The 22,694-nt window shown below is 39.2% G+C and overlaps 1 protein-coding gene across 1 annotated transcript in view; it reads right to left on the reverse strand.

Annotated features, from left to right (window-relative positions):
• The window catches only part of Ppp4r4 (protein phosphatase 4, regulatory subunit 4), a 93,658-nt gene that overhangs the window by 52,266 nt on the left and 18,698 nt on the right, over window positions 1–22,694 (reverse strand). Inside the window, exon 4 of the mRNA XM_013013249.1 lies at window positions 21,729–21,802. Coding sequence (XP_012868703.1) covers window positions 21,729–21,802 — 74 coding nt within the window. The remainder of the gene's footprint in view (window positions 1–21,728; window positions 21,803–22,694) is intronic.

A 22,694-nucleotide genomic window follows, 5' to 3' on the forward strand; every position in this document is an offset into this window, starting at 1 on the left:
GAGCTAGAAGGAATCATGTTGAGCGAGGTAAGCCAAGAACGAAGATGCAAACGGTACATGGTCTCCCTGATAAGTGGATGCTAAATCCAAAATGTTAGGTGATATGACAAAACTAACAGGACTTAAGAAACAAAGAACTCCCACTCATCTGGTTGAACCACTATTAAATATCCCCATGCTGCTGATCACATATATGGTATATAACATGTGAACACCGTTATATGTTACAGACTGTGATAGACAATTTGCTCCAGGAAAGTTAGAATGAACTCGTGACTTTAAATGAGCATCATTATTCCACAATACTGTGAATTTCCGGAAATTATGCAATCACTTAATCACAATCAAAATAAAAAAAGAACCTCGGGGAAGGGAGGGAGGGAGGGGATGGTAGGGGGAAAACAATGGAGGGGGTAACAATGTTCAAGAGGAAGTGTACTCATTACCTCACTCATGTAACTTTAACTCTCTGTATAGTATCTTTACAATAAAAAAAACATATAGTTCACTGTATATCAATAATACCACAAAATTTTGTTCAGAATGCAGTACATAAACACAAAAGAACAAAGGGCACCTAGAGAAATAGCAGCTATAAACAACACATCATGTTTGAAATTTCTTGAATCTTCCATAAAAAGATAAATAAGGAGAGTTAAACAAGAATTAAAAACACACATGCAACATCTATACTGTGAGTGCTAAGATTTCCCACACAAACTAAAAATAAATGCCTACATGGACAATAGCCAAAACTACACATAGTTTTGTATCCTCCCACAGCTGATGGGTTCAACGAGTACCAACTCTCAAAACTTCCAGAACAAAGGCCCACATGGAGGAAAAAGGCTCTGGAAAACTGAATCTGAACTACAGCACGGGAATAGAGCACAAAAATAAAACCAAAAAAAGGCCCATGTCACAGTGTGGGAGAACAGAACTAAGGAACTTCAGAAGGGAAGGCACCCTATTTTGAACACTATAGAAACAACCAAGAAGGGTCTCTAAAAATAGAAAGCTGTCCTGAAACATACCTTCTTCCTAGATTTAAAGATCATGATCCAATTTTTATTTTTTATTTTTATTTTTATTTTTGGTCATGTGGCTTGAACTCTGGGCCTGGGCACTGTCCCTCAGCTCTTCAGCTCAAGGCAAGCACTCTACCACTTGAGCCACAGCACCACTTCCAGTTTTCTGAGTGGTTTATTGGAGGTAAGAATCTCACTGACTTTGCTGCCTGGGCTGGCTTTGAACCATGATCCTCAGATCTCAGCATCCTGAGTAGCTAGGATTACAGGCATAAGCCACCAGCACCCAGCTATGATCCAATTTTTAAGGAAAGAAAATAAGGAGCAGACTGATATTCTGAATAACTATGAAAGACAGACATGCCCACAACCACTAACAATAACCTACTATTTCTCTCCAAAAATTTAAGAAAATTTCTCTCTAAAAAAAATAATAAAATCCATGAGATATGAAAAGGATCACAGTAACCTTAAGTATGAAAATTCAAACGAGGTGATAATTCAGTAGAAAATTAGAAAATGACTAAACCAGAAAAGACAATGAATACAATAGATAATTCCTCAAAAGAAATAAAAAGTAAAAAGGAATTTTAAAACATAAAAATTTTAAAGGATTTGAAAGTGATCAAGATTTGTATGAAAGCAATAGGCAAAGAACCATTATAGTTAGTTAGAAAAGTAGTTTAAAGAAGAAAAACAAAGGAAAGGATTTTTCTAAATTAAAAAAAAAAAAGTACTTCCAGGTGCTGGTGGCTCACACCTGTAATCCTAGCTAGAAGGCTGAGATCTGATGATTGAAGCCAGACTGGGGTAGAAAGTCCATGAGAGTCTTATCTTTAACCATTGAAAAAACAGAAACCAGAAGGGAAGCTGTGACTCAATTGGTAGAGAACTTACCTTGAGTAGAAAAGCTAAAGAACACATCTAGGCCCTGAGTTCAAATCCCACAGTACAGGCACAAAAAAAAAAAGAATACAAATTTTAATCCTCATAATTTCTACCAGACACCAAAACTACAATACTATAATCAGTTACTATCTGGCCATTCAGCCACTCTCTTTCCCAAAAAGAGAAAGAAAGAGAGTTTGCAGTGGGTATGTGGTGGCATTATTAGAAGGGGATGCAACTAGGCCTGCTGGTTTTCAGCTGGGAACAAGCAGCTCCTCCTCTTCCTTTTCCTCCTTCTCCTCACCCCCACCAGGGGAAGACCACTAGGGAAGTGCTTCTCACTTCAGCATGCATCAGCATCACCTCAGAGCCCTTTTTAAACTGAGCCCAATCCCAGACACACTGTTTCAGAAGGTCTGAGTGAGGCTGAGGTGTGATAGACTGGTTTCTCACAAGTGCCCAAGTGATAGTGAGGCTGGCTGCTGGTCTGGGGATCTTCAGTACATGGGCAGTCAGCAAATCAGTACTTACAAACTCAATTGCTGAATGGCAACCCCTTTACACAACTGTTTAAAGATAATTTAAAAATTTTTAAAGAAAAAGGGAGGGGAGGAGAGGGCAGTTAGGCCTCCCCAGCTAGGTGGAAGGTGGCAGCCAATCTGGCTCCAACATAAAGAGAATGACTCAACAAGAAGCAAAGATCCTGGGCAAGAAGGAGGTGACTCAACAAAAAGCATGTGGAAGATGAGAGAACCAAATACAAGATTCCTCATGTCAACCCCTGGACCAAGTGGACCACCAGTACATGCTAAGGGGGGAGGGAGCAAAGGACCCAGGACAGAGACAGCGGACACCTGCCTCCCGGACCCTTGCTTGTATAAAGAGTCCCTTTCATTGTTTTGTTTGCTGTTCCTTTCAGTTTCAAATAAATCTACTGTCTGCTTCAACACTTTTCCTGTCTTTTAGAATAAACTCGAGCCCTAGACAATATCTGAGGAAGAAAGGAGAGGCTATAAAATCATCACAATTTTTTTGGATTTCGTGAGTAGAAGGAGCCAGGCACTTATGGAGCAGTCTACTCAAGTAAGGCGGGCTATCTGATAATGGACTGCAGGCTCTTCTTCATAATAATGAAGCAAGAAAAATAATGTAGCAAGAAAAGGGAGGTAGAATAACCTGTAGTCTACTTAAATGCACATTTTAGGGAAGTGTGATGAAATACCTGGAAGAGAAGGAAGCACTGAGAAGAGTAGATCCGGCTGTGCAATGAAGTAGAATACTGAGAAGAGTAGAGGCTGACCATACAATGAAGTAGAGTACTGAGAAGCATAGAGGCTGACCATACAATAGAGTACTGAGAAGAGTAGAGGCTGACCATGAAATAAAGTAGAGTACTAAGAGTAGACCCAGCAATAAAGTGGAGTAGTGAACTCCCATGCTGGAAATTTCTCAGGGCTGTGAGCACACTGTAACCTCAGCTGACTTTAGTCACAGCACAAATAAATCAAGAATGCAGGGCAAGTATAGATCGAGTCCACCATAACTAAATGGAGGGAACCTAACTATGATTGACTAAAAGAGGCAAGTATAAATTTTACTTTACTGCTATTTGATTGTGGTATATGCAATTTCTAAATAGATATTTTATCAATGTTGTACTTTTGAAACAAATTAAGCTTCTAAGACTTCAAAATCTACAAATTTCAATTGGAAAACCAGGCACAAGAAACCTTCATCATGGCTGTATCTTGAGCTGCATATTTTCCCCCCCACTGCACTGTTTTCTGGTATGTACTCCTTTTATGGAATACTCAGAAATGCAAAGACACAAATTCACTCAGCAAACCACTCCTCCAAAATAGAAAAGAACTAGGCTAATCATCTAAGTTGTACACTAGTGGCTAAAAGGGGAAGAGGAGACAAATTATGAGTAGTTAAGTAAAATGGATTTAGGACAGCTATCTTTTAAATTCTAAATTAATTTTACTAATTATTTAATTCTCATTGGGAGATACACCTATTTTATAGAGATATTTATAGAAATGCATTAAACCAATGCAAACAAATCAGTGAGTTCAAGCTTTGCTATAATGAAGTCTGGAAGTATTTATTGTTGCAAATTCTGTTGTCATAATGGTAAACATTCAGGTAAATAACTGATAGCTAGTTTTTTTTAACTCTAATCCAAGACTGTTTAGTTGAAATTTTACATCCTCATTCCTAGCACACAGTAAAAGCTTCATATATTACTTACTGATTTGCCTCTACTTTGCATCACCAACTACCTGTACTGTCAAAGACTGGGTCTTATTACCTGAAAACACTCTATGTCTAAAATCTTAAAACTTTGTACTCTCCTTGGTTGGGCATGAACTCATCTTTCCAGTTTTCTATTGTCAAAGAATCCCAGTTTTCACCTTTACCACATTTCTAACTCACATTTCTCCCAGTTTTAATTTCTTCTTCACTAATCTTAAGCTCACTATTACTTCAGACTTAACTGATAATCTTATTTCTTCCATTCTCCTAATAACAAGGTAAAATACTACTGAATACATTATATGCTAGGCATTGTGCTAATAAATACCTTACTGGCATTCACCTTGCTTAATTTTCACAACAATCATATAAAATGAGTAGATACTATTATTGCCACCGTTTTATCTTATAAATGTAAAGATACTTTCTCAACTTATCCATCCCTGTACAACTCCAAAACCCATGCTGCGAGCCATGGCACTATGTGGCTTCCCTTTCAAACTATACTTCCAGCTAATATCACCAATTTCAAACCTATCCATCCACTTTTTCTACCCTACTCCTGCTCATAAGCTATGCAGGACTACTGGAAAGAAAGAAAAAACTTGTATGATTAATTATACTGGCTAATGCTTTTAGAAACATAAGGTTATTAACAAAAGTTGGTCATGACCAGGCAAAAGGCCTGCACTGGCCATCTCCCTTGGTAAACTCCAGAGGACCCCACCCATCTGGACCCCATCCCTCTGGTGGCAACTATCACTAGGATGCAGAAGGAGCATCTCCCAAGTGACTCGGCACAAGGTTGGTGATGGGAGGTTTCTGATTGGAGTTCATGGAGGCTTGCAACTGATAGAATTAGAGTTATTCATATGCAAGGTTGTACCATTTCTACTGTCTTTCTCCTGCTTTTTCACTGTGTTCGGATTAGTCCTAGAGGTTCCTCTGCCCTTCCCCTCACTTACTGCAACATTAGACCTCAATGAAGGTTTCCCCCAGATTGTCAGAGGCTTATGATCTTTATCAAGCTAAGCTGAGTGGCAATCACCAAGAACAAGTGAAACCTGGAATCCAGACCCAGGGCCCTGGGCAGGACAGGTGGAAGACCGCTGAAGAATGACTCCCAGTACCTAAGACGCTGCCATTCCTATGCCATAAGCCCTCCACTCACTCAACAACTAGGAGGTAGCTGAAGAGTGTTACATAGAGTAAACAGAACAGAAACAAGGCTGAGACAACATAGGACTTCTGAAGGTGGAAAACTGAAAAATGGAGACAGCCCCAGTTGCTAGGTGAGCTCCAGAGGACCATCAAGGGTTAAGATGCCTAAAGCTCAGAAATTCTAACAGTAAAAGATATCAAGAGTTAAGGATACTGACTCAGGAGCAACTAGCAAGCAGCAGTTGCAATAAGCTGAATACCTGGAGCTATATGTGACTGGAGCCATAACCTCTAATTTTCAGAGCCATCAACCTCTGATACTAAAGGGCTCAGGGATGTCAACCTCAAGAGAGCTAATCCTTCCCCATTCAAGATTTCCATTCAACAGGTTAAAAGGACCCTCAGACATCCATTTTGTGTCACTAGAGATGAAATAGGTAGAGTTAGAGAGCTAATACAACTGACTCCTTCATGTAGCCACACTGGAGAAAACAACTGTGGAACTTATTTAAGGTCAGCCAACTGTCACAATATCTCCACAAAGCAGGAATCTGATTTTTAGAGAAACACAAATAACTATTCATATAAATTAATTTCGCACATGTACATTTTCTTCTTTACGAGAAAGTCTGCAGTCATTATAGCTAATATCCATTATGTGAAAAATGAACTAGGTAAGTTAAGTGTAGGGATGGGAGGGAGAAAATGAGGGAGAATTATAGAAGGGATGACACTGATCAAGAAGTATTATACTCGGGCTGGGAAGATGGCTCAGTGATAGAGTGCTTGCCTTGTACGCCTGAGGCCCTGGGTTCAATTCCTCAGCACCACATAAGCAAAATGAAAAAAGCCAGAAGTGGCGCTGTGGCTCAAGTGGTAGAGTGCTAGCCTTGAGCTGAAGAGCTGAGGGACAGCGCCCAGGCCCAGAGTTCAAGTCCCACGACCGGACCCAAAAAAAAAAAAAAAAGAAAGAGTATATGCTATTTTTTGAGATTACAGGTAATGATTTTTACTACAAAATAAGAGTTGATAAAGTAACAAGGTATTCTAATGTATATACTGTTTACCTGAACAAATAATTAAAGCAGCATATATTAAAATATGCAAAATATTAACCTTAAATTTGTTTTACACAAACACTAGTCAAAAGAATTAGAGTTGGCTAGAATTCCTCCAGCTTTTCTGCCTAAAGATAGCAAATATATTTTTTAAGAAAATAGAAGAAAAGCCAGATGCTGGTGGCTTATATCTATAATCCTAGATACTCAGGAGGCTGAGATCTGAAGATCGCCGTTCAAAGCCAGCCTGGGGAGAAAAAGTCCATGAGACTCTTATCTCCAATTAACCACCAGAAAACCAGAAACAGTGCTGTGGCTCAGTAGTAGAGCACTAGCCTTGAGCTAAAGAACTGAGGGACAGCACCCAGGCCCAGATTTCAAGCCCCATGACCAAAAAATAGAAAGAAAGAGGGGGCGTGGGGAGGAAGGAAGGAGGGAAGGAAGGTAGGAAGGAAGGAAGGAAGGAAGGAAGAAAGAAAGAAAGGAAGGACGGACAAGGGCTAGGAATGTAGCTTAGTGGTAGAGTGCTACCTAGCATGCATGAGCCCGGGTTCGATTCCTTAGTACCACATAAATAAAAATAAATAGAAAAAAAGGAAGTAGTAGCGAAATTGACATACCAGCCACATGGGAAGTGCCAATGACTGCATGCACTGCAATCTGCACTCTTAGCTAGAAAATCCTCTTCATTTTATTGTCAGAGTACAGAAAAACTAAATCATGTCCCCTAGGTCCAATAACTGGTTAGTGGCTGTGCTCCATGTTTCTCCAACAGGATTAAAAGAAAACCACTTATCTATCTCTTGATGTCTCACTTTTTTAAATCAAGATTAGTTTCAAGACCAATTACATGACTATGTCCTTGTATAGTAAATAAGTCACTAGAGGTAAACAAATAAAATTCATACTATTTGGAACATTAGAAATATTTTCCCTAGGGAAAAAGGGCAGGAGATCACATCTATTTGTCAACGAAAGTACCAAAAAAATTTTTAAATATTTTCTTAAATAAAAACACTGGAATTTTGAGCACCACCCCTGGTAGGTTTCTGATAATCAAGTATTACTCAAGTCTTGTGAATGTTCCTACTTGCTTAAAAACATTTAATCTGTTTAAATAGCAGAGATGAGAACAGATAAATTTTCAGGTACTCCCAGGTTTTAACTTTGACATGAAGCAGATAATAGCATTATTATGTGAGATAAATAAGCCACCCACATTAAAGATCTGAAGGAAATACTGGTACCAGAAACGTAGACAGCTGAAAATTAACATGAAAAGCAGAGAGACACAAGTTCAAAGGCAAGAGGTCCCAAGTACTTGGTGGACTTAAAGTAATAGAAGAATGGCTGGAGTAGACAGGAAGGGGAAAAGGGATAGGAGAAAAAAGCATAGAAGGCTCACAGAAATCAAGGAAAGCACATAGCCATCCATGGACATCACTTCCTCCCCTCATCTGGCCATAGAAGTGCCCTCTCCTACTGCTTGGCCAAGTCCTTTCTGTGACTCTTTTCCCTCTTTAGACAGGTCCAGATGGCTCAAACCTATAATCCTAGCTACTTAGGAAGGTGAGGTCTAAGGATGGCAGCTTGAAGCCAGGCAATTAGACAAATCCTCAGACTCTATCTCCAATTAACACCAAAATGCCAAAACTGTAGGCCTGGCTCAAGTGGACCAGCTCTCCAAAAATTCCTCAGGAGAGCATGAGGCTTTAAGTTCAAGCTTTAGTACCAGCATACATGCACACACACACACACACACACACACACACACACACACACACACACACACACACACAGAGTCTACTTTCTAACAAATATAGTTCATGGTTGTACTTCCAAGCAAGTATCATTCAAAACTATTACCAAGAGAACTTACCACCTTATTACCAAAAAAATTCAGTTTGTAACTTACTACCGAGAACGTCTTTGAAATTTAACTCCATCAAGCGTCTCAGTCTCATTTTTCATACTTAAATATATAAACATTTTATTCTAGCCATAGAACTAATTCTATCCAAATATTTTTAAAACAAAGCATGTAAAACTCTCAAAGTATCACCCAACTCCAATGTTCTCAGTTCAGTAAGATAAAATACATTTTTGTTTTATCATACTATTAGTGTAACCAGTCCTTAATGAAAGATGGCCACTTTCTGAGTTACTTCACACATGACCCTATTTTTTAAATAAGTTTTGTATTGTGAAAATACTGTACAGAGGGGTTACAGTTACATGAGCAAGGTAATGAGTACATTTCTTATCAAGCATTGTTGTCTCCTCCTTTGTTTTTCCCCTACCATCCCTTCCCTCCCATCTCCACAACTACAGACCCTTTTTTTTTCAATTGTGAAAATACCATACAAAAGGGTTACAATTGCACAGGCAAGGTAATGAGTACATTTCTTACCAAGCATTGTTGCCTCCTCTTTTGTTTCCCCTTCCCATCCCTTCCCATCTCCCATCCCTCACCCCTCAACCCCCACTGCAAGCCAAAGTTGTAAAGTTCGTTTTTCGACGTAAGGACTTGTACATCTCATTGTTGCAATAGGTCCACCTGTATTCTTATTTAAACTATTTGTTTTTTCCTTTCCCCTCCACAAATTATACCAATATCAAATACAGTGAAAGCAGGGGTTATACCATGCGGGAGGGACATACAAAGCAACAAAGAACTCATCTTACAAATATGTTAGAAACAATCGCAAGAAAGAAAAACATCTGAATCCTTATCTTGGGTTCATTTCACCTAACATCAACTAATTGAACCTTTCTGCTTGACTCATACATATACTAGTTATTGCAAATAAGGGAAACCATGGGACCTATGTTTCTTTGGGCCTGGCTTACTTCACTTAATATAATTTTTCCAAGTCTTTCCATTTCCTAACAAATGAGGCCATGTCATTCTTTCTGATGGAGGCATAGAATTTTTTAAAGGCTCTGAAACTTCATCTATCCAGGCAGTTTCGGTCCCACGGGGATCTCTATTAGCACCACCTACTGGACAAAACAAGAAACTGCCAACCTCTTTTCCTTTCCATAATCTCACCTTTGAAGATATTCAGCTGAAGCAACATGAAATTTTAAATTCTGTCAGAACAGTCCATCACATGACACACCAGTGAGAGAATATGAAAAATGTCACCTGAAGACTGTATGTGTTTGAATGTTATCACAAAGAGAAAAACCAAACTTCTTGATTTTTACAATAGCAAACTGACCTCATTAAAGGTATGTGGGGGGAAAATTAACCTCAACCCTTTCATAGTATAGACAAAATTTAACAGGAAATGGGTGACAGATATAAAATCTCAAATGTTTTTCTCAGTCATGGGGCTTGACTCTGGGTCTAGACGCGGTCCCTGATAGACTCTGGGCCTGGGCGCTGTCCTTGAGCTCTTCAGCCCAAGGCTAGTGCTCTGCCACTTGAGCCACAGCGCTACTTCTGTGGCACTCTCACGGACTTTCCTGCCTGGACTGGCTTTGAACTCGGCTCCTCCTGAGTAGCTAGGATGACAGGTGTGAGCCACTAGAGCCTGGAAAATCTCAAATTTTTTAAAGGAATATATGAAAAGATCTTTGTAACCAATGTCCCAGAAAATATTTATTTTTGGTTCTGGGCCTTGAACTAAGGCCCTCTTTTTTAACTCTTGTGAGAAAAGCTGTCTTTTCTGTCAGTGGGTTTCTTAGAAGTTCCTGCTTTGGGCAGGTTGCTAAGTTCTTGTTGATTATTTTAAGACAATATCAGCAAGAAAAGGAAAGAGGAAATGCTTTGGGATAAGGTAGAATTTTTGAAATGTAAGGTTTTCATCTTAACTAATTGTTCCAAGATGGAAGAGAAATTAAGACACACATTGTTCAAGAAAGTAGCAGAGGGTGTGAGTATGTTTTGAGATTGCTTATGTTGGACTGCTAATCTTATCTCAAGTATTTTCAAACTAGTCGATCACAAGCAGATAGTGAACAAGGGAATAAAAGGGAGGAAGGGTGAGAATATGCAGTAATTGTAGTTAATATACACTATGTTAAAAATGAACTATGTAACTTTTGGGTAGGGAGGAGGTGGAAAAGATGGGGGAAAGCCAAGGAAGGGGCAAAAATGCCCAAGAAGCACTGCACTCATAACCTGACTTAGGAAATTGTAACTCTTTAACTCCTCAAAAATAAGTACACAGAGAGAGAGAGACAGAGAGAGAGAGACAGAGAGAGAGACAGAGAGAAACACTAGGTGAGTGAAAGGACTAGTTATCAACTGAAAGAAAATACATGCAAAGCATATCCAACAACAGGCCCATGATGAGAACAGGCACATCACCAAACCAGACAATGGCTGCCTCATACACACAGGTGAGCACACATAATGTCAGCCCTGGTCAGTAGAAATCTCACACTACCCTTACTGAAGCACCTTAGAAGACTGAAAAGAACACATCTTACTGAGCACATGGAATCACTTTCCTATACTTCTAGAACGAATACAAAATAGTACAATCACTCATGAAATGGATTTGCTAATTGGTAACTGTTAGCATACTTGTAATCAGCCTCCTACTCCTAGATGTTTAACAGTAAAGGAGGAAAGCACAAATCCACAGATTTGTAAATGAATGTGTATGGCCCCAAACTACCCCAATGTCCACCAACCAACCAGTGAATAAACAAAATGTGTTATATCCAAAAAATTAAGCAATTATCAATAATAAAAAGACTATTGATGCATGAAAACTTCATGTAATTCAAAATAATTACGTTGAAAGAAGCAAGATAAAAGAGTAATACTGTGTTATTTATTTCTATACAACTTGAGAAACTGAAAGCTATCTATAGTAGTAGAAAGCCAATCAGCAAGAGGGAGGATCAGAAAAGGACAAGAAGGATGACAAAGGGATGTGTCCCTTTTAAGGGGTAATGAATTTGTTCATTATTTGATTATAATAGTTTTCCAGACAGATATATATGTAAACAACCAAATTGCAATGTTTAAATATGCATAGCTTTGTAGAAATAAAATATATATCTTGCCGTATGACTCACTACATTTGATTCTAAAGCACATTTCTAAAAGGTATGAAAATATGTCTGCAATTTGGACAGGCAAAGTTAATCAACACTGACATAAAACAAATCAGTGGTTGCCTAGTGTTGGGTCAGGGCATTAACTGCAGAAGGGTACTAGTGGCTTGGGAGGGGGTTGATATAAATGTTTTATGTTTTGACTAGAAAGCTGATCATATGGGCATATCCATTTGTAAATGCTCACCAATGGTGTACTTATTTTATTTCAACACCTATCAATAAAATATTTTCAGAAATTAGAGAACAGGTTGGATTTAACAATCTAAAAAAAATCCATATGGACAGAAAAACTTTACACCTGCAAAAAAATTGCTCTATATCCAAAGTAAAATAAGTTCTGAATTACAAACAGATGATTTTTACAGATAGTAACCATTATACTTTACTGGACATACATACAATTCCCCTCTGACTAGAGGGAAAGCATATTATAAGGTATATTATTCACTAGTGTACAACAGATTTTACAATTATTTCTAAAGTGATTAACATATGCCAAGGTCATATGCAGGTAGAGCAGGGGACTATGAAGAACTAAGCCTGAGTCTTCTTTGGGCCTCCTACATCAATGGCTAGTATGATCCAAGAAAGGTGACTTAAATGATCAAAGATGATTTATAAAAAGATCATTGAACTTTACTCAATGGTTTAGTTTCCCTCCAATTCTTAGACTGCTATGATTGTAATTGCTTAGTAGAATTAACACTAATTCTATGTCAATACTAAGAAGTCACAATTCAACTTAAGGCTGTAAACCTAGCAATATCATTCCAACATTCTACTGAGAACTAGTAAGATTAGGACAAAACTTAAATCTTTCGGGGCTCAGCGGTAGAGTGCTTGCCTTGCATGCATAAGGCCCTGGGTTTGATTCTTCAGCACCACATAAGCAAAAAGAAAAATCCAGAAGTGGCGCCGTGACTCAAGTGGTAGAACACTAGCCTTGAGCTGAAGAGCTGAGGCCCAGAGTTCATGCCCCACAACCGGACCCAAAAAAAAAAAAAACTTAAATCTTTCTATATCTCAGCCTAAGGATGTTGGTATAAATGAATTGTTAATGAAAATACATCTACATATATTTATAATATACATACATGTATTATTTTTATATTGTTGTTATATACTTCATTCAACTACATAATTATTCATTTTTATATTATATTATCTCATTATAGGAATTTACAAGTATGTTGAACAAATAATAAAAGATTTACTTAAAAGCTACCTAGCTCTCTTACAAGTACAGCATATTATTAAGCTTCAGGATTTGATAGCATATATGGGTCACTCTTACATTGTTGAAAATAGTCTACCTTTTATTTGTCCATTTTCCTACAGATCTCATGAGATCGTCCTACTTTCTACTGATTCACAGAGAGACTTTTGAAGCTCTAGTAAGTTGAAAAAAGAAACAAATGCCTCCCGCGGTTGTTCTCAACACAAAAGACAAGGAAAAGATAATAAGAAATAACCTCCAAATCCTTAATAGGTAGGGATCTAGAACTTTTCCAAAACAGGGAATTCAGGATTTGCCAAGTACTTAATAACTGAATTCATACAGCTGAAATCCATTTATATGCCTTTCTTAATACTTGTCACAGTGGTTCCTCTGTCCAAAAAAAATGAAAATGAGGGTGTCTGTAACTTCTATGGAGAAAGTCAAGTCATCTGGACATCATCTTCACATGGGATGACACCAGGCACTTGGCAAAAATAGGACTCCTTGTAATCACTGAAGTACAAGGAAGGACTGGACTGGTACTCCCAGAAACAAGTAAAGGACTACAACCTCTATCCACTGTATTTCTCATTCTCAAAGAAAAGCACACAAAATGTCTCATGTCCTAAAAGACACCAAGCCTTTTAAACAGGTGCCTAGTAGTATGAAAGTAATTATAAAGATGTATATTAACTCCCTTTCTTGTACGGAAAAAAATAGGTTAGCTGCTATAAGAAAATCATGCACAAAGAAACTTCCAAAGACTTCTAACCAGGCAGTTCAGAAGTGATACGTTAGAATTACATACTAGAAACTTCTTTCTTTCATTTCCTAAAAGGTTATCAGCTGAGGATATGTATATGCATCGCTAGTGAAAGTAGAAATAGGTAAAAAGTACTTTAGAAATCGTTTACTAGCATCTTTTAACTAGACACATGAATATGCCATAACTAATTGCTGTACTTCTAGGAGGATAACTAAAAGAAATGTATACATATACTAAGAAACTATATGTTAGTGTTTGCAGTAACATTCTTTATTTTTTTAAAAAATCCCCTAACTAGAAGCTAAATTCCATCAACAACAGAATAAATTTCGATATATTTAATGGAATCTCATGCAGCAATGAAAATGAACAATCTTTTGCTTCATGCAGTATTATGGATAAGTATCCTTTTTTTCATTTTAAACCAAAGAAGTCAGGCACAAGAAAGAAACACTGTGCCTCCCTCTATATAACATTCAGAATCACACAAACTTGGAGGGCTGGGAGAGCACTAGGGAAGGCCACTGGGTTAATCTATTAATATTCCATTTCTGAATCTGGCTGCTGGTCACAGGGGTAGGATCACATGTGCACATTCCTGTGTATATTCAAAGCTTGTTTGAAAAAAATAAAATTCTCTTCTCTTCTAAGAATGTAAAGGGGAAGAAAGGACATATTAGATCATGAGACCAGATTCAGTGGGGGCATAAGGAAGGAATACGGGGAAGAAAAAAAGATGGCAGGACATGCAGTGAAGGCTCATCCTTCTCAGCTGTGAAGGTGCCAAATTGCACTCTCCACACCCTTGCCAATGGCTCACCTGCTGGCTGCTCCGGAGAAGGCCTCATTTGTCCATTCTCACTAGGCCAGTTACCAAAACAACTAAGATGAACGTTCCATTCTTGAACTAGTTCATCTCAAATTCCCTTGATCTTACAATTACTTAACTATTAAATATTACATAAATAATATATGAATGAAAAAAAGAGTTCTGTGCAAACTAAGTCGAAACTTTTAGAAAAGCTCATTGAAAACAAATTGTCAAAGAGTATTTCCACAGCACTAGAGAAGAACAACTGAACTTGTAAAAGACTAGCAGAAAATCATAAAATCCCCACAGCTGTATCTCCCCTGCTTCACAAAGTTTCATCTGTGAATTTTCACTCAGCTCCAGACAAGCCTGATCTCTCATGGCTCTCTCCATCAAAATATTAGCAATATTATGTTAACATTTACACCATTTTTCTGATTCCCCCATCTTAATTTATGAGGGATTTAAAGACTTCCTACAATATCAGTAAAGAAAACTGGACAGGCAATATGGGCCTTTCAAGATTGATCAATCTCTCTCTCTCTCTTTCTCTCTTTCTCTGTTATTCTCTGCCTCTGTGTAATCTCTTTCGTTTTCTTCACACACACACACAAACATACACACACACACACTTCACTAAAACAGTATTAAAATAGTAGCATCAAAAATGTGACAGAGTAGAGGATCTTAAGCAAACAAAGTTTTCCACACAAATTTTTACTTTTGATATTGCGAGAGTTTTCCTGGTTTGGTTTTTTTATTTTCATTTTATTTTTTGCTTGAACTTGGGGCCTGGGCACTGTCCCTTAGCCTCTTTGCACTCAAGGCTAGTGCTCTATCACTCAAGGTACTGAGCCACTTCCAGCTATTTCTGAGTAGTTTATGAGAGATAAGAGTTTCACAGACTTTTCTGCCTAGGCTGGCTTCAAACCATGATCCTTAGATCTCAGTGTAAGTAGCTAGGATTACAGGCATGACCCATTGGCGCCCAGCTGAGAGATTTTTAAAGCCAATTAACAAACAAAAGTTAGACAGTAGAAAGTCAAGTACTGGTGTTCCCTCACGGCTGCCCTCTTGGGTCTTACCACAAAAGAGATGGCAGAGCTCTCAGACCTGAGGTGGTTAGTACTAACCCTAGCTTGCATAGCTCTGGGTGAGCAGAAATCTCACTGTTAGGGTCATTAGGGGGAGCACTTCTTTAAAAAAAAAAAGGGTTGGGGGTTCCCGAACTAAAAGGTATTTTAAATCATGTGGGGAATGATGGCTTATGCCTATAATCCTATTCAGAAGGCTGAAATCTGATGACTGCAGTTCAAAGGCCAGCCCAGGCAGTAAAGTCCATGAGACTCTTATCTCCAAGTATCCACCAGAAAACCAGAAATGGAGCTGTGGCTCAAAGTGGTAGAGTGCTAGGTGCTAGCCTTGAGCACAAAAGCCCATGGGTCCTGAGTTCAAGCCCCACAACAGCAACAACAAAAATGTACTTGATTTTATCATCCCCAGAAGGCAACCACAGAATGTTTTATAACTCTCAGCACAAAGTAAAAAGTAGTTTCAAACAAGTAATTGAAAACTCACAACTGACTTTAAAAGAAACAGATGGGCTAGGTTTGCTAGCAAATTAACACATCACACGCTTAATATAAATACAAATATTGCTTAAGACAGGAGATCATTTGCAAGACAATATAAATCTGAGTCTAGGCATGGTGGCATATATCCTTCCTACTTGGGAGGTGGAGATGGTAAAGATTTCAGTTTAAGACCAACCTGGGCAAAAATGTTACCATCTCAACCAATAAGCCAGGTATAACAGTAGACACCTGTGATCCCAGCTATTTAAGAAGCACTGACAGGAGAAATTCAGTCCAAGGCTATCCCTAGGCAAAAATGACAGACCCCATCTGAAAAATTACTAAAACAAAAAGGCTATAGGTGGTGCAGAAGTGTAGAGCATCTGCCTAACAACAGCAAAGCCATGAGTTCAAACCCACTTCCACAAGAAAGAAGAGAAGAGAAGGAGGGGAGGGGAAAGAAGGAGAGGAGAGAGAGGGAGGGAGGGAGGGAGGGAGGGAGGAAGGGAAGGAGGGAGGGAGGGAAGGGAAGGAGGGAGGGAGGGAAGGGAAGGAGGGAGGGAGGGGGAGAAAGAGAAAGAGAGAGGGAGGAAGGAAGGGAGGGAAGGAAGGAGGGAAGGAAGAAAGGAAAAGAACGGAGGGAGGGAAAGATAAATTTGTAAAGCAAGATGAGTTATTATCATTCAGCTAAAAATGCTTCATTATAATTTGTGAAGATTCTAGTTTAGGGTAATTACTGTTAGCAAAGGAAATTTCTAGGTAACTATCACAAACTTCCCTTGATATACTTTACTTGTCTGTTACTTTATTATTAGAAGGAAATATTGTTCTCTTTAAAAATCTGATATGTAAGCCAGGCACTGGTGGCTCATGCCTGTAATCCTAGCTACTCAGGAGGCTGAGATCTGAGAATCGAGGTTCAAAGCAGCCCGGGCAAGGAAAGCCTGTGAAACTCTTATCTCCAATTAATCACCAGAAAACCAGAAAGTGGAGCTGTGGCTTAAGTGGTAGAGCACTTTCCTTGAGCTAAAGAGCTGAGGGACAGCACCTAGGCCCAGAGTTCAAGCCCCACAACCAAAAAAAAAAAAAAACCCTCTGGTATGTACACTGAGCACTTAGGTAACCAGAAGGGAATAAGTATTAATTGTGTTCCACTGTGTGCCACATAACAGGGATTATATTTTCTACTTTACAGATGAGAAAGTCAGGGCTCAAAAAACATAAATAACTTTCCTATGATCACAAAGATAATGAAGCCTAAGTCTGTCTGATTCTACTACCTATAAAACAGCATTTTTATCTTCTTACAGGCATTCATTCCATGAACAGGTATGTCTTTATATTACATCAAAGAACAAGAAAGAACTAAACAACAACACAAAATACAGCTTGTCTTCCAGGAGTTTATAATCTATTAAGGAAAATACATACATCCACATAAAGTTATGAACATAAAACAATGATTAATCACTGCTGGATGGACGCAGTCACAAAAATGCTGTAAAGCTGGGAGACGGCTGCTACCTATGTGGTCTCAACAGTTAGAGAAGGTCACAGGACAGATCCTGGCTGGTAAATTCTGGGCAGGTAGAATGAAAGGGTACTCCACCCAAGGAAAGGCAAAGGTAAGGATGACCACAATGAATCTGGTACCATGGACAAACCAGCATGACTGTTTCAAATATGGCCAGTCCCAGGGGAAACAGCCTAAATGTCCATCCACTGATAAAACATAGCACAGGAGACCCACTGCACCTGAGGGTTTGCTTTGTGAGGTTATCCATGGCCAGCCATGGTCAGAAAAGATTAAATGGAAAATTCCAGAAATAATTCCTAAATTTTAAACAGTGCGCCATTGTGGTGAGTTCTCATCATCCCACACCATCCTGCAGTGTCCCTATGCTTCCCCATGCTTGTGTCTAAGCACTGCAGTCCTTCCTTATGTTACGAAGTAACAGCCAAAAGCACAAGACAAGTAATGCTAGTAATTCAGTTAAAAGAAACCAGAGACACTGTGAAGTGCTCCTTTAAGTGAAAAATAAAACATACACTAAAGTTGCTAAGACATATGTTAAAAAATATCTTCTATTGTGAAACGCTAGGAAAGGAAAAATAATTTGTGCTATTATGTGTCACACCTCAAAATGCAAATGTTATAGCCACAATGCACGGTGAGTGCTTAGCAAAAATGGGCAAAGCACTAGATTATAGGGCTCGGTACAATTTGCAGATTCCACATCTATTGGGTCTTGAAACATATCCCCTGAGGATAAGGGGGAAATGACTGAATACACATGTAATGGAATACTACTTTGCAATAAAAAAAAAGAAAAAGTACTGCTGCATACAACAGTATGGAATGGTCTGGAAAACACTGTGCCAAGTAAAAGCAGTCAGTCACAAAGGCCACATATTATAATTCTATTTATAGGAATGGCCAGAAAGGAAGCTCCATGGAGACCGAAAGAAAACTCATGAGTGGTTCCCAGATGCTGGGAAGATTTGAAAGAGAGACTTCTGGTGACTGCTAATATTATAGAATTTCTTTTTAGGCAGATGGGAATGTCCTAAAACTGATTATGGTAATAATCAGATACACTTAAAACCACTAACCTGTGTTCTTTGAGTAGTAAACTCTCTAGAATGTGAATGACATTTCAATATAGCCATTTTAAAAAGTGAGGAACTAATGGGACATCACACTGCACAGCTAAGGGAGTCCCAGGTTGTCCTGAAGGCTAAAGAAGGGCTGTAAAACACATGAATAAAGATTTACTTAGTGAACAAACAGTATACATACTTAGGACTCTTCTCTAATAGAATTACTCACATATTTTGAGTACATTCCTAAAATATATGCCAAAATCACACAGAAGAGAGAGAACAGAAAAGATGCTGTGATATGACTTTGACTAAGACACAAGCTGTGACTATTAGCAAAGTTGTTTTGCTTCAGTGCTAAATGCCACAGATGGGTATATCAGCATCATATTTATGCAAAAACCAGAAATTCATCTGTGGTAAATTTTCAAGTACCATAATGTTCTAAACTTACTGTGAAAATTGCATTAATAAGTGACCTGTCATGCTTTAGGCTAAGATAATAAACAGTAATTTCTTTTTCATTGGATGACAGTACTCAGTATATAATGCTTTTTTAAGATTATGAATCCAATTTAAGTGCTATGAGAAGCTCCAGTAACATAAAGCATTTCCTACTGGTACACATTTGACTCTAAATTCTAATTAATAGAGTATTCCGAGTGAGGTGGGGGTTTGGGGGTTGGTTTTTGAGGGGAGGGGGCAGTCCTGGGGCTTGAACTCAGGGCCTGGGGCACTGTCCCTGAGTTTGTTTTGTTCAAGGCTACCACTTAAGCCACAGCACTACTTCCAGCTTTTTCTGTTAATGTGGTACTGAGGAATCAAACCCAGGACTTCATTCATGCTAGGCAAGCATTCTACCGCTAAGCCACATTCCCAACCCTCCAAGACAGTTTTAATATGCAAAATAATAAAGCTACAGAAACAAACCTAATACACATAAGCAGAGGAATATTAAATATGCAATACAAGAAAAAGATAAAGCACTCAAAACTAAACCTGAAAATCACCAACAGATAAGAGAAAGGAGAGTCCAATATTAAGTTCTATAGCATTGGGAAGATTTTAGAAGTAGGCAGGGATAAACTGCATTTCAAACAATAATTCACAGCAAGAGAGCAGATAAAGCAGGAGGCTTTAACAGAGGCAGACTAGAACACATCTAAGAGACAACCAGCCCCCTCCCCTGAACCCCCAGCAGGCCTAAAGGCAAAACCCCACATGCTCCCAGGAGGTGGTGAGATGGTATAAATACAAAAGTAGAACTCAGCTGGCGACCCCATATACAACCAGACTAGTGTTCCCCTGCCTCCTGAAAGGTAGGTGAGCCACAAGAAACCAAAGGAGACATCTGATCCCTCCAAAACTCTCTTCTCTAAAAAGGGAAGGCCCAATCTACCTCTATAAAAGCTTTGTAAGTTTCAGATCTAAGTAAAACTTATGCTCTATGTCTGAAAAATAAAGAAAACTTAGAAGGCAGCTTCATTTTCTAACCAACAATAAAAGCAAACTGGAACACCAAAAAACTTTCCTAAAAAAGGCTTATCAATGATATCTAGAACAAGGTGTCTATATCACCAGTAAGTAGAACAATAGTCTCTGTTTCCAGCTGTACACCCATGTTTACACTAAAGGAAAGGGTTTAGTAGGAATAGCTAAGGGCTTATTTCCAATCATTAAGTGCTTCTTGTTCAGCTTATCCAAATGTTCATCAACTCTCTACCTACTTCCTTCCAGTAAATGAACTATGGAAAAGGCAAATGTTGACAGCTATTGTTCACCATTTTAAACATGCCGTTAGCAGGAAAAATACTTTCAAATATCACACAATAAAACTGGTTAAAAGTTAGGTCAGTCTCTAAGCAAACACCATAAAGTATATACTATTAATTGACAAGTGAATCATTTTTTTCTTTTAAATAGGGCACAGATGGTCATCTACCATAAATGACCAATGTGGGCAGAGGGGATATCAAGATAAAGCAGAAGCACTGTATACGGAACTGCTGAAGGCACTCTTTGGTGGTAGGCATATTGATACTTTCTACCTAAGAGCTGAAACTCAAGATGCCACTAATAGGTTAAAGAACAATTAAGAAAATGGAAGTCTTAGCAGTGGAATTCTTTAACAGAATTACTCAGTAAATACCATGGGGATGAAATCATAGTCTAGAAGCAAAAATAAAACAAGAAACTGGCCAGTACCTGGAAATGCCTAACTAGGTCTAAGCAAAGGAGAAAAGGACATAAGTAACATCAGCTTTTGAGGCTGGATTCTGAGAAATGAATGTGAAGAGCAATTTGTCAAAAAGGAAAAAAATGTGCAAATGAAAGAAAAATGGCAAAGAAAATATGCACAAAAGGCATTAGGAAAATTTCTACTTCTGAAGAATTTTATTTTTGTCAGTGGTGGGGCTTGAACTCAGAGCCTGGGTGGTTTCCCTTAGCTTTGGGGCTCAATGTTAGAGCCACAGCTTCACTTCTGGTTTTTAAATGGCTATTTGGAGCTAAGAGTCTAACCGACTTTTCTTTCCAGGATGTCTTGAAACTTTGATCCTCAGATCACAGCCTTCTGAGTAGCTAGGACTGTAAGAATGAGCCAAAGATACCCAGCTAGAATTTTTATCAATATATTTATTAATGGTCACTGTATTCATTTTTAAGAAGTTAAATGTACAACACAATTTTAAATGATTCAGACAACAGTATAGTTTCAATAATCATTTGCCATAAGCAATTCTAGAAGGCCTGTGAAGTGATTTGAAATCTAAATGACAGTAAGCTCAATTAAATTTTAAAAAATTTATAAAAACTCGCAAGCAAACCTATAAAGCTCATATAGGAAAAGTAGTATAATCAGGATACATTGAGCAGAAAAATCTGTATTTGTAGATTTCTTTTCTGTAAACACCATGTAATGTTCATACTCTATAACAAACTTAAAAATTGGTGGGTACTCTTAACTCTTATCTAAGCTAATAGTAATACAAGCAAAAAAACAAAGCCAGAAAAGAAAGAAAAGGAGTTCAGTTCAAACCTCTGGTTGTTCTGCTCTTCTTCCTCCTCCAAGCAATATTCTATAAACTAGTTATCTTATCGATTTCAGCTCTGAAATTCCTAAGTTCGAACTCAATCTAATTCATAATTAAGTGCCATGCATTCAAAAGTACTCTCTCTGTTCAAGAGATGAGTATATCTGAGCATAAATAAAACAACATTCCAGAAAGCATTCACTTATTCCACAAGACTGAAAGAACAGCAATTTCACAAAGACTAGGAAATACCTGAGCAGATAAACAGCCCTTTCAATATCACTGAGGTCTTCATCAACTGTCAATCTTTCTATTTCTTCTGGTGTCTGTCAAGTATAAAATACAAATTAAGCACATGTTCAGTACAGAGCAATAAAAAAGTATCAGCAATAAACTAATCAAGGGTCTGATGATTCCAGCTACCTCAACCACAGAGGTCTCTAATTGGGTGATCTACTTTGGGGGGGGAGCTGTCTGGGGCTGGAGAGTTGTTTTTACTCTTCTAGCTTCATGCAGCTTGAAAATCACGTCGTGGCTTCAGAAGCCTGCTAAAAATCCACTTCAAATGCATATATAATGCATGCATATATTATATACGTACATGCATATACACGCACTTCTTATCTCTAATACCCCAAGGCTTTCTCCAGCATTTTCTACCTCAGGAAATGCCAAAAGGGGGCGGGGGGGGTGAAGACTGCAATCTGGCGGGGGGTTGGGAAGGGAATGAACTCCGGGGTTGGAAGGAAATCAAGGATTGGAGACACTGCGGCAGGTGGGAGTGAGGCACGCTAAGGGAACTGTGAGGGGACGGGAAGAAGGGGGAGAGGTGGTCCCTACGCTAAGCTCGCAGGCCACGGAGCCCCTGGAGCCCGGGAGGAGGACTGCGAGGTGGGGAGCAGAAGCGGGGGAGAGCGGGGTCCCGGCCAGCGTCCGGCCCGAGGGGCTGGAAGGGAAGGACACGCGGTGACTCAGGGATGGGTCGGGGTGAGCCGGCTTTGAAGAGCGGGTCCCGCACCGCTCTGGGGCGGGGCTGGGTGGGAGGCCGCGCTGCCCGGGGACGCGGGACCCAACCTCGACCCGCCGGACCGAAGGACCGGACTCTCCTCAGAGGACTGCGAGTGGACCCGGGGACCCGAACGTGGGGCGGCACCACGGGGCGAGGGGTCGGAGCCGGGGGCACACTGAGGGCCGGGCGGCCCGGGGGGACGCGGGGGC

The sequence above is a fragment of the Dipodomys ordii genome, unplaced genomic scaffold (assembly GCF_000151885.1).
Source record: "Dipodomys ordii isolate 6190 unplaced genomic scaffold, Dord_2.0 Scaffold2, whole genome shotgun sequence".
In the NCBI taxonomy this organism is placed as follows: domain Eukaryota; kingdom Metazoa; phylum Chordata; class Mammalia; order Rodentia; family Heteromyidae; genus Dipodomys; species Dipodomys ordii.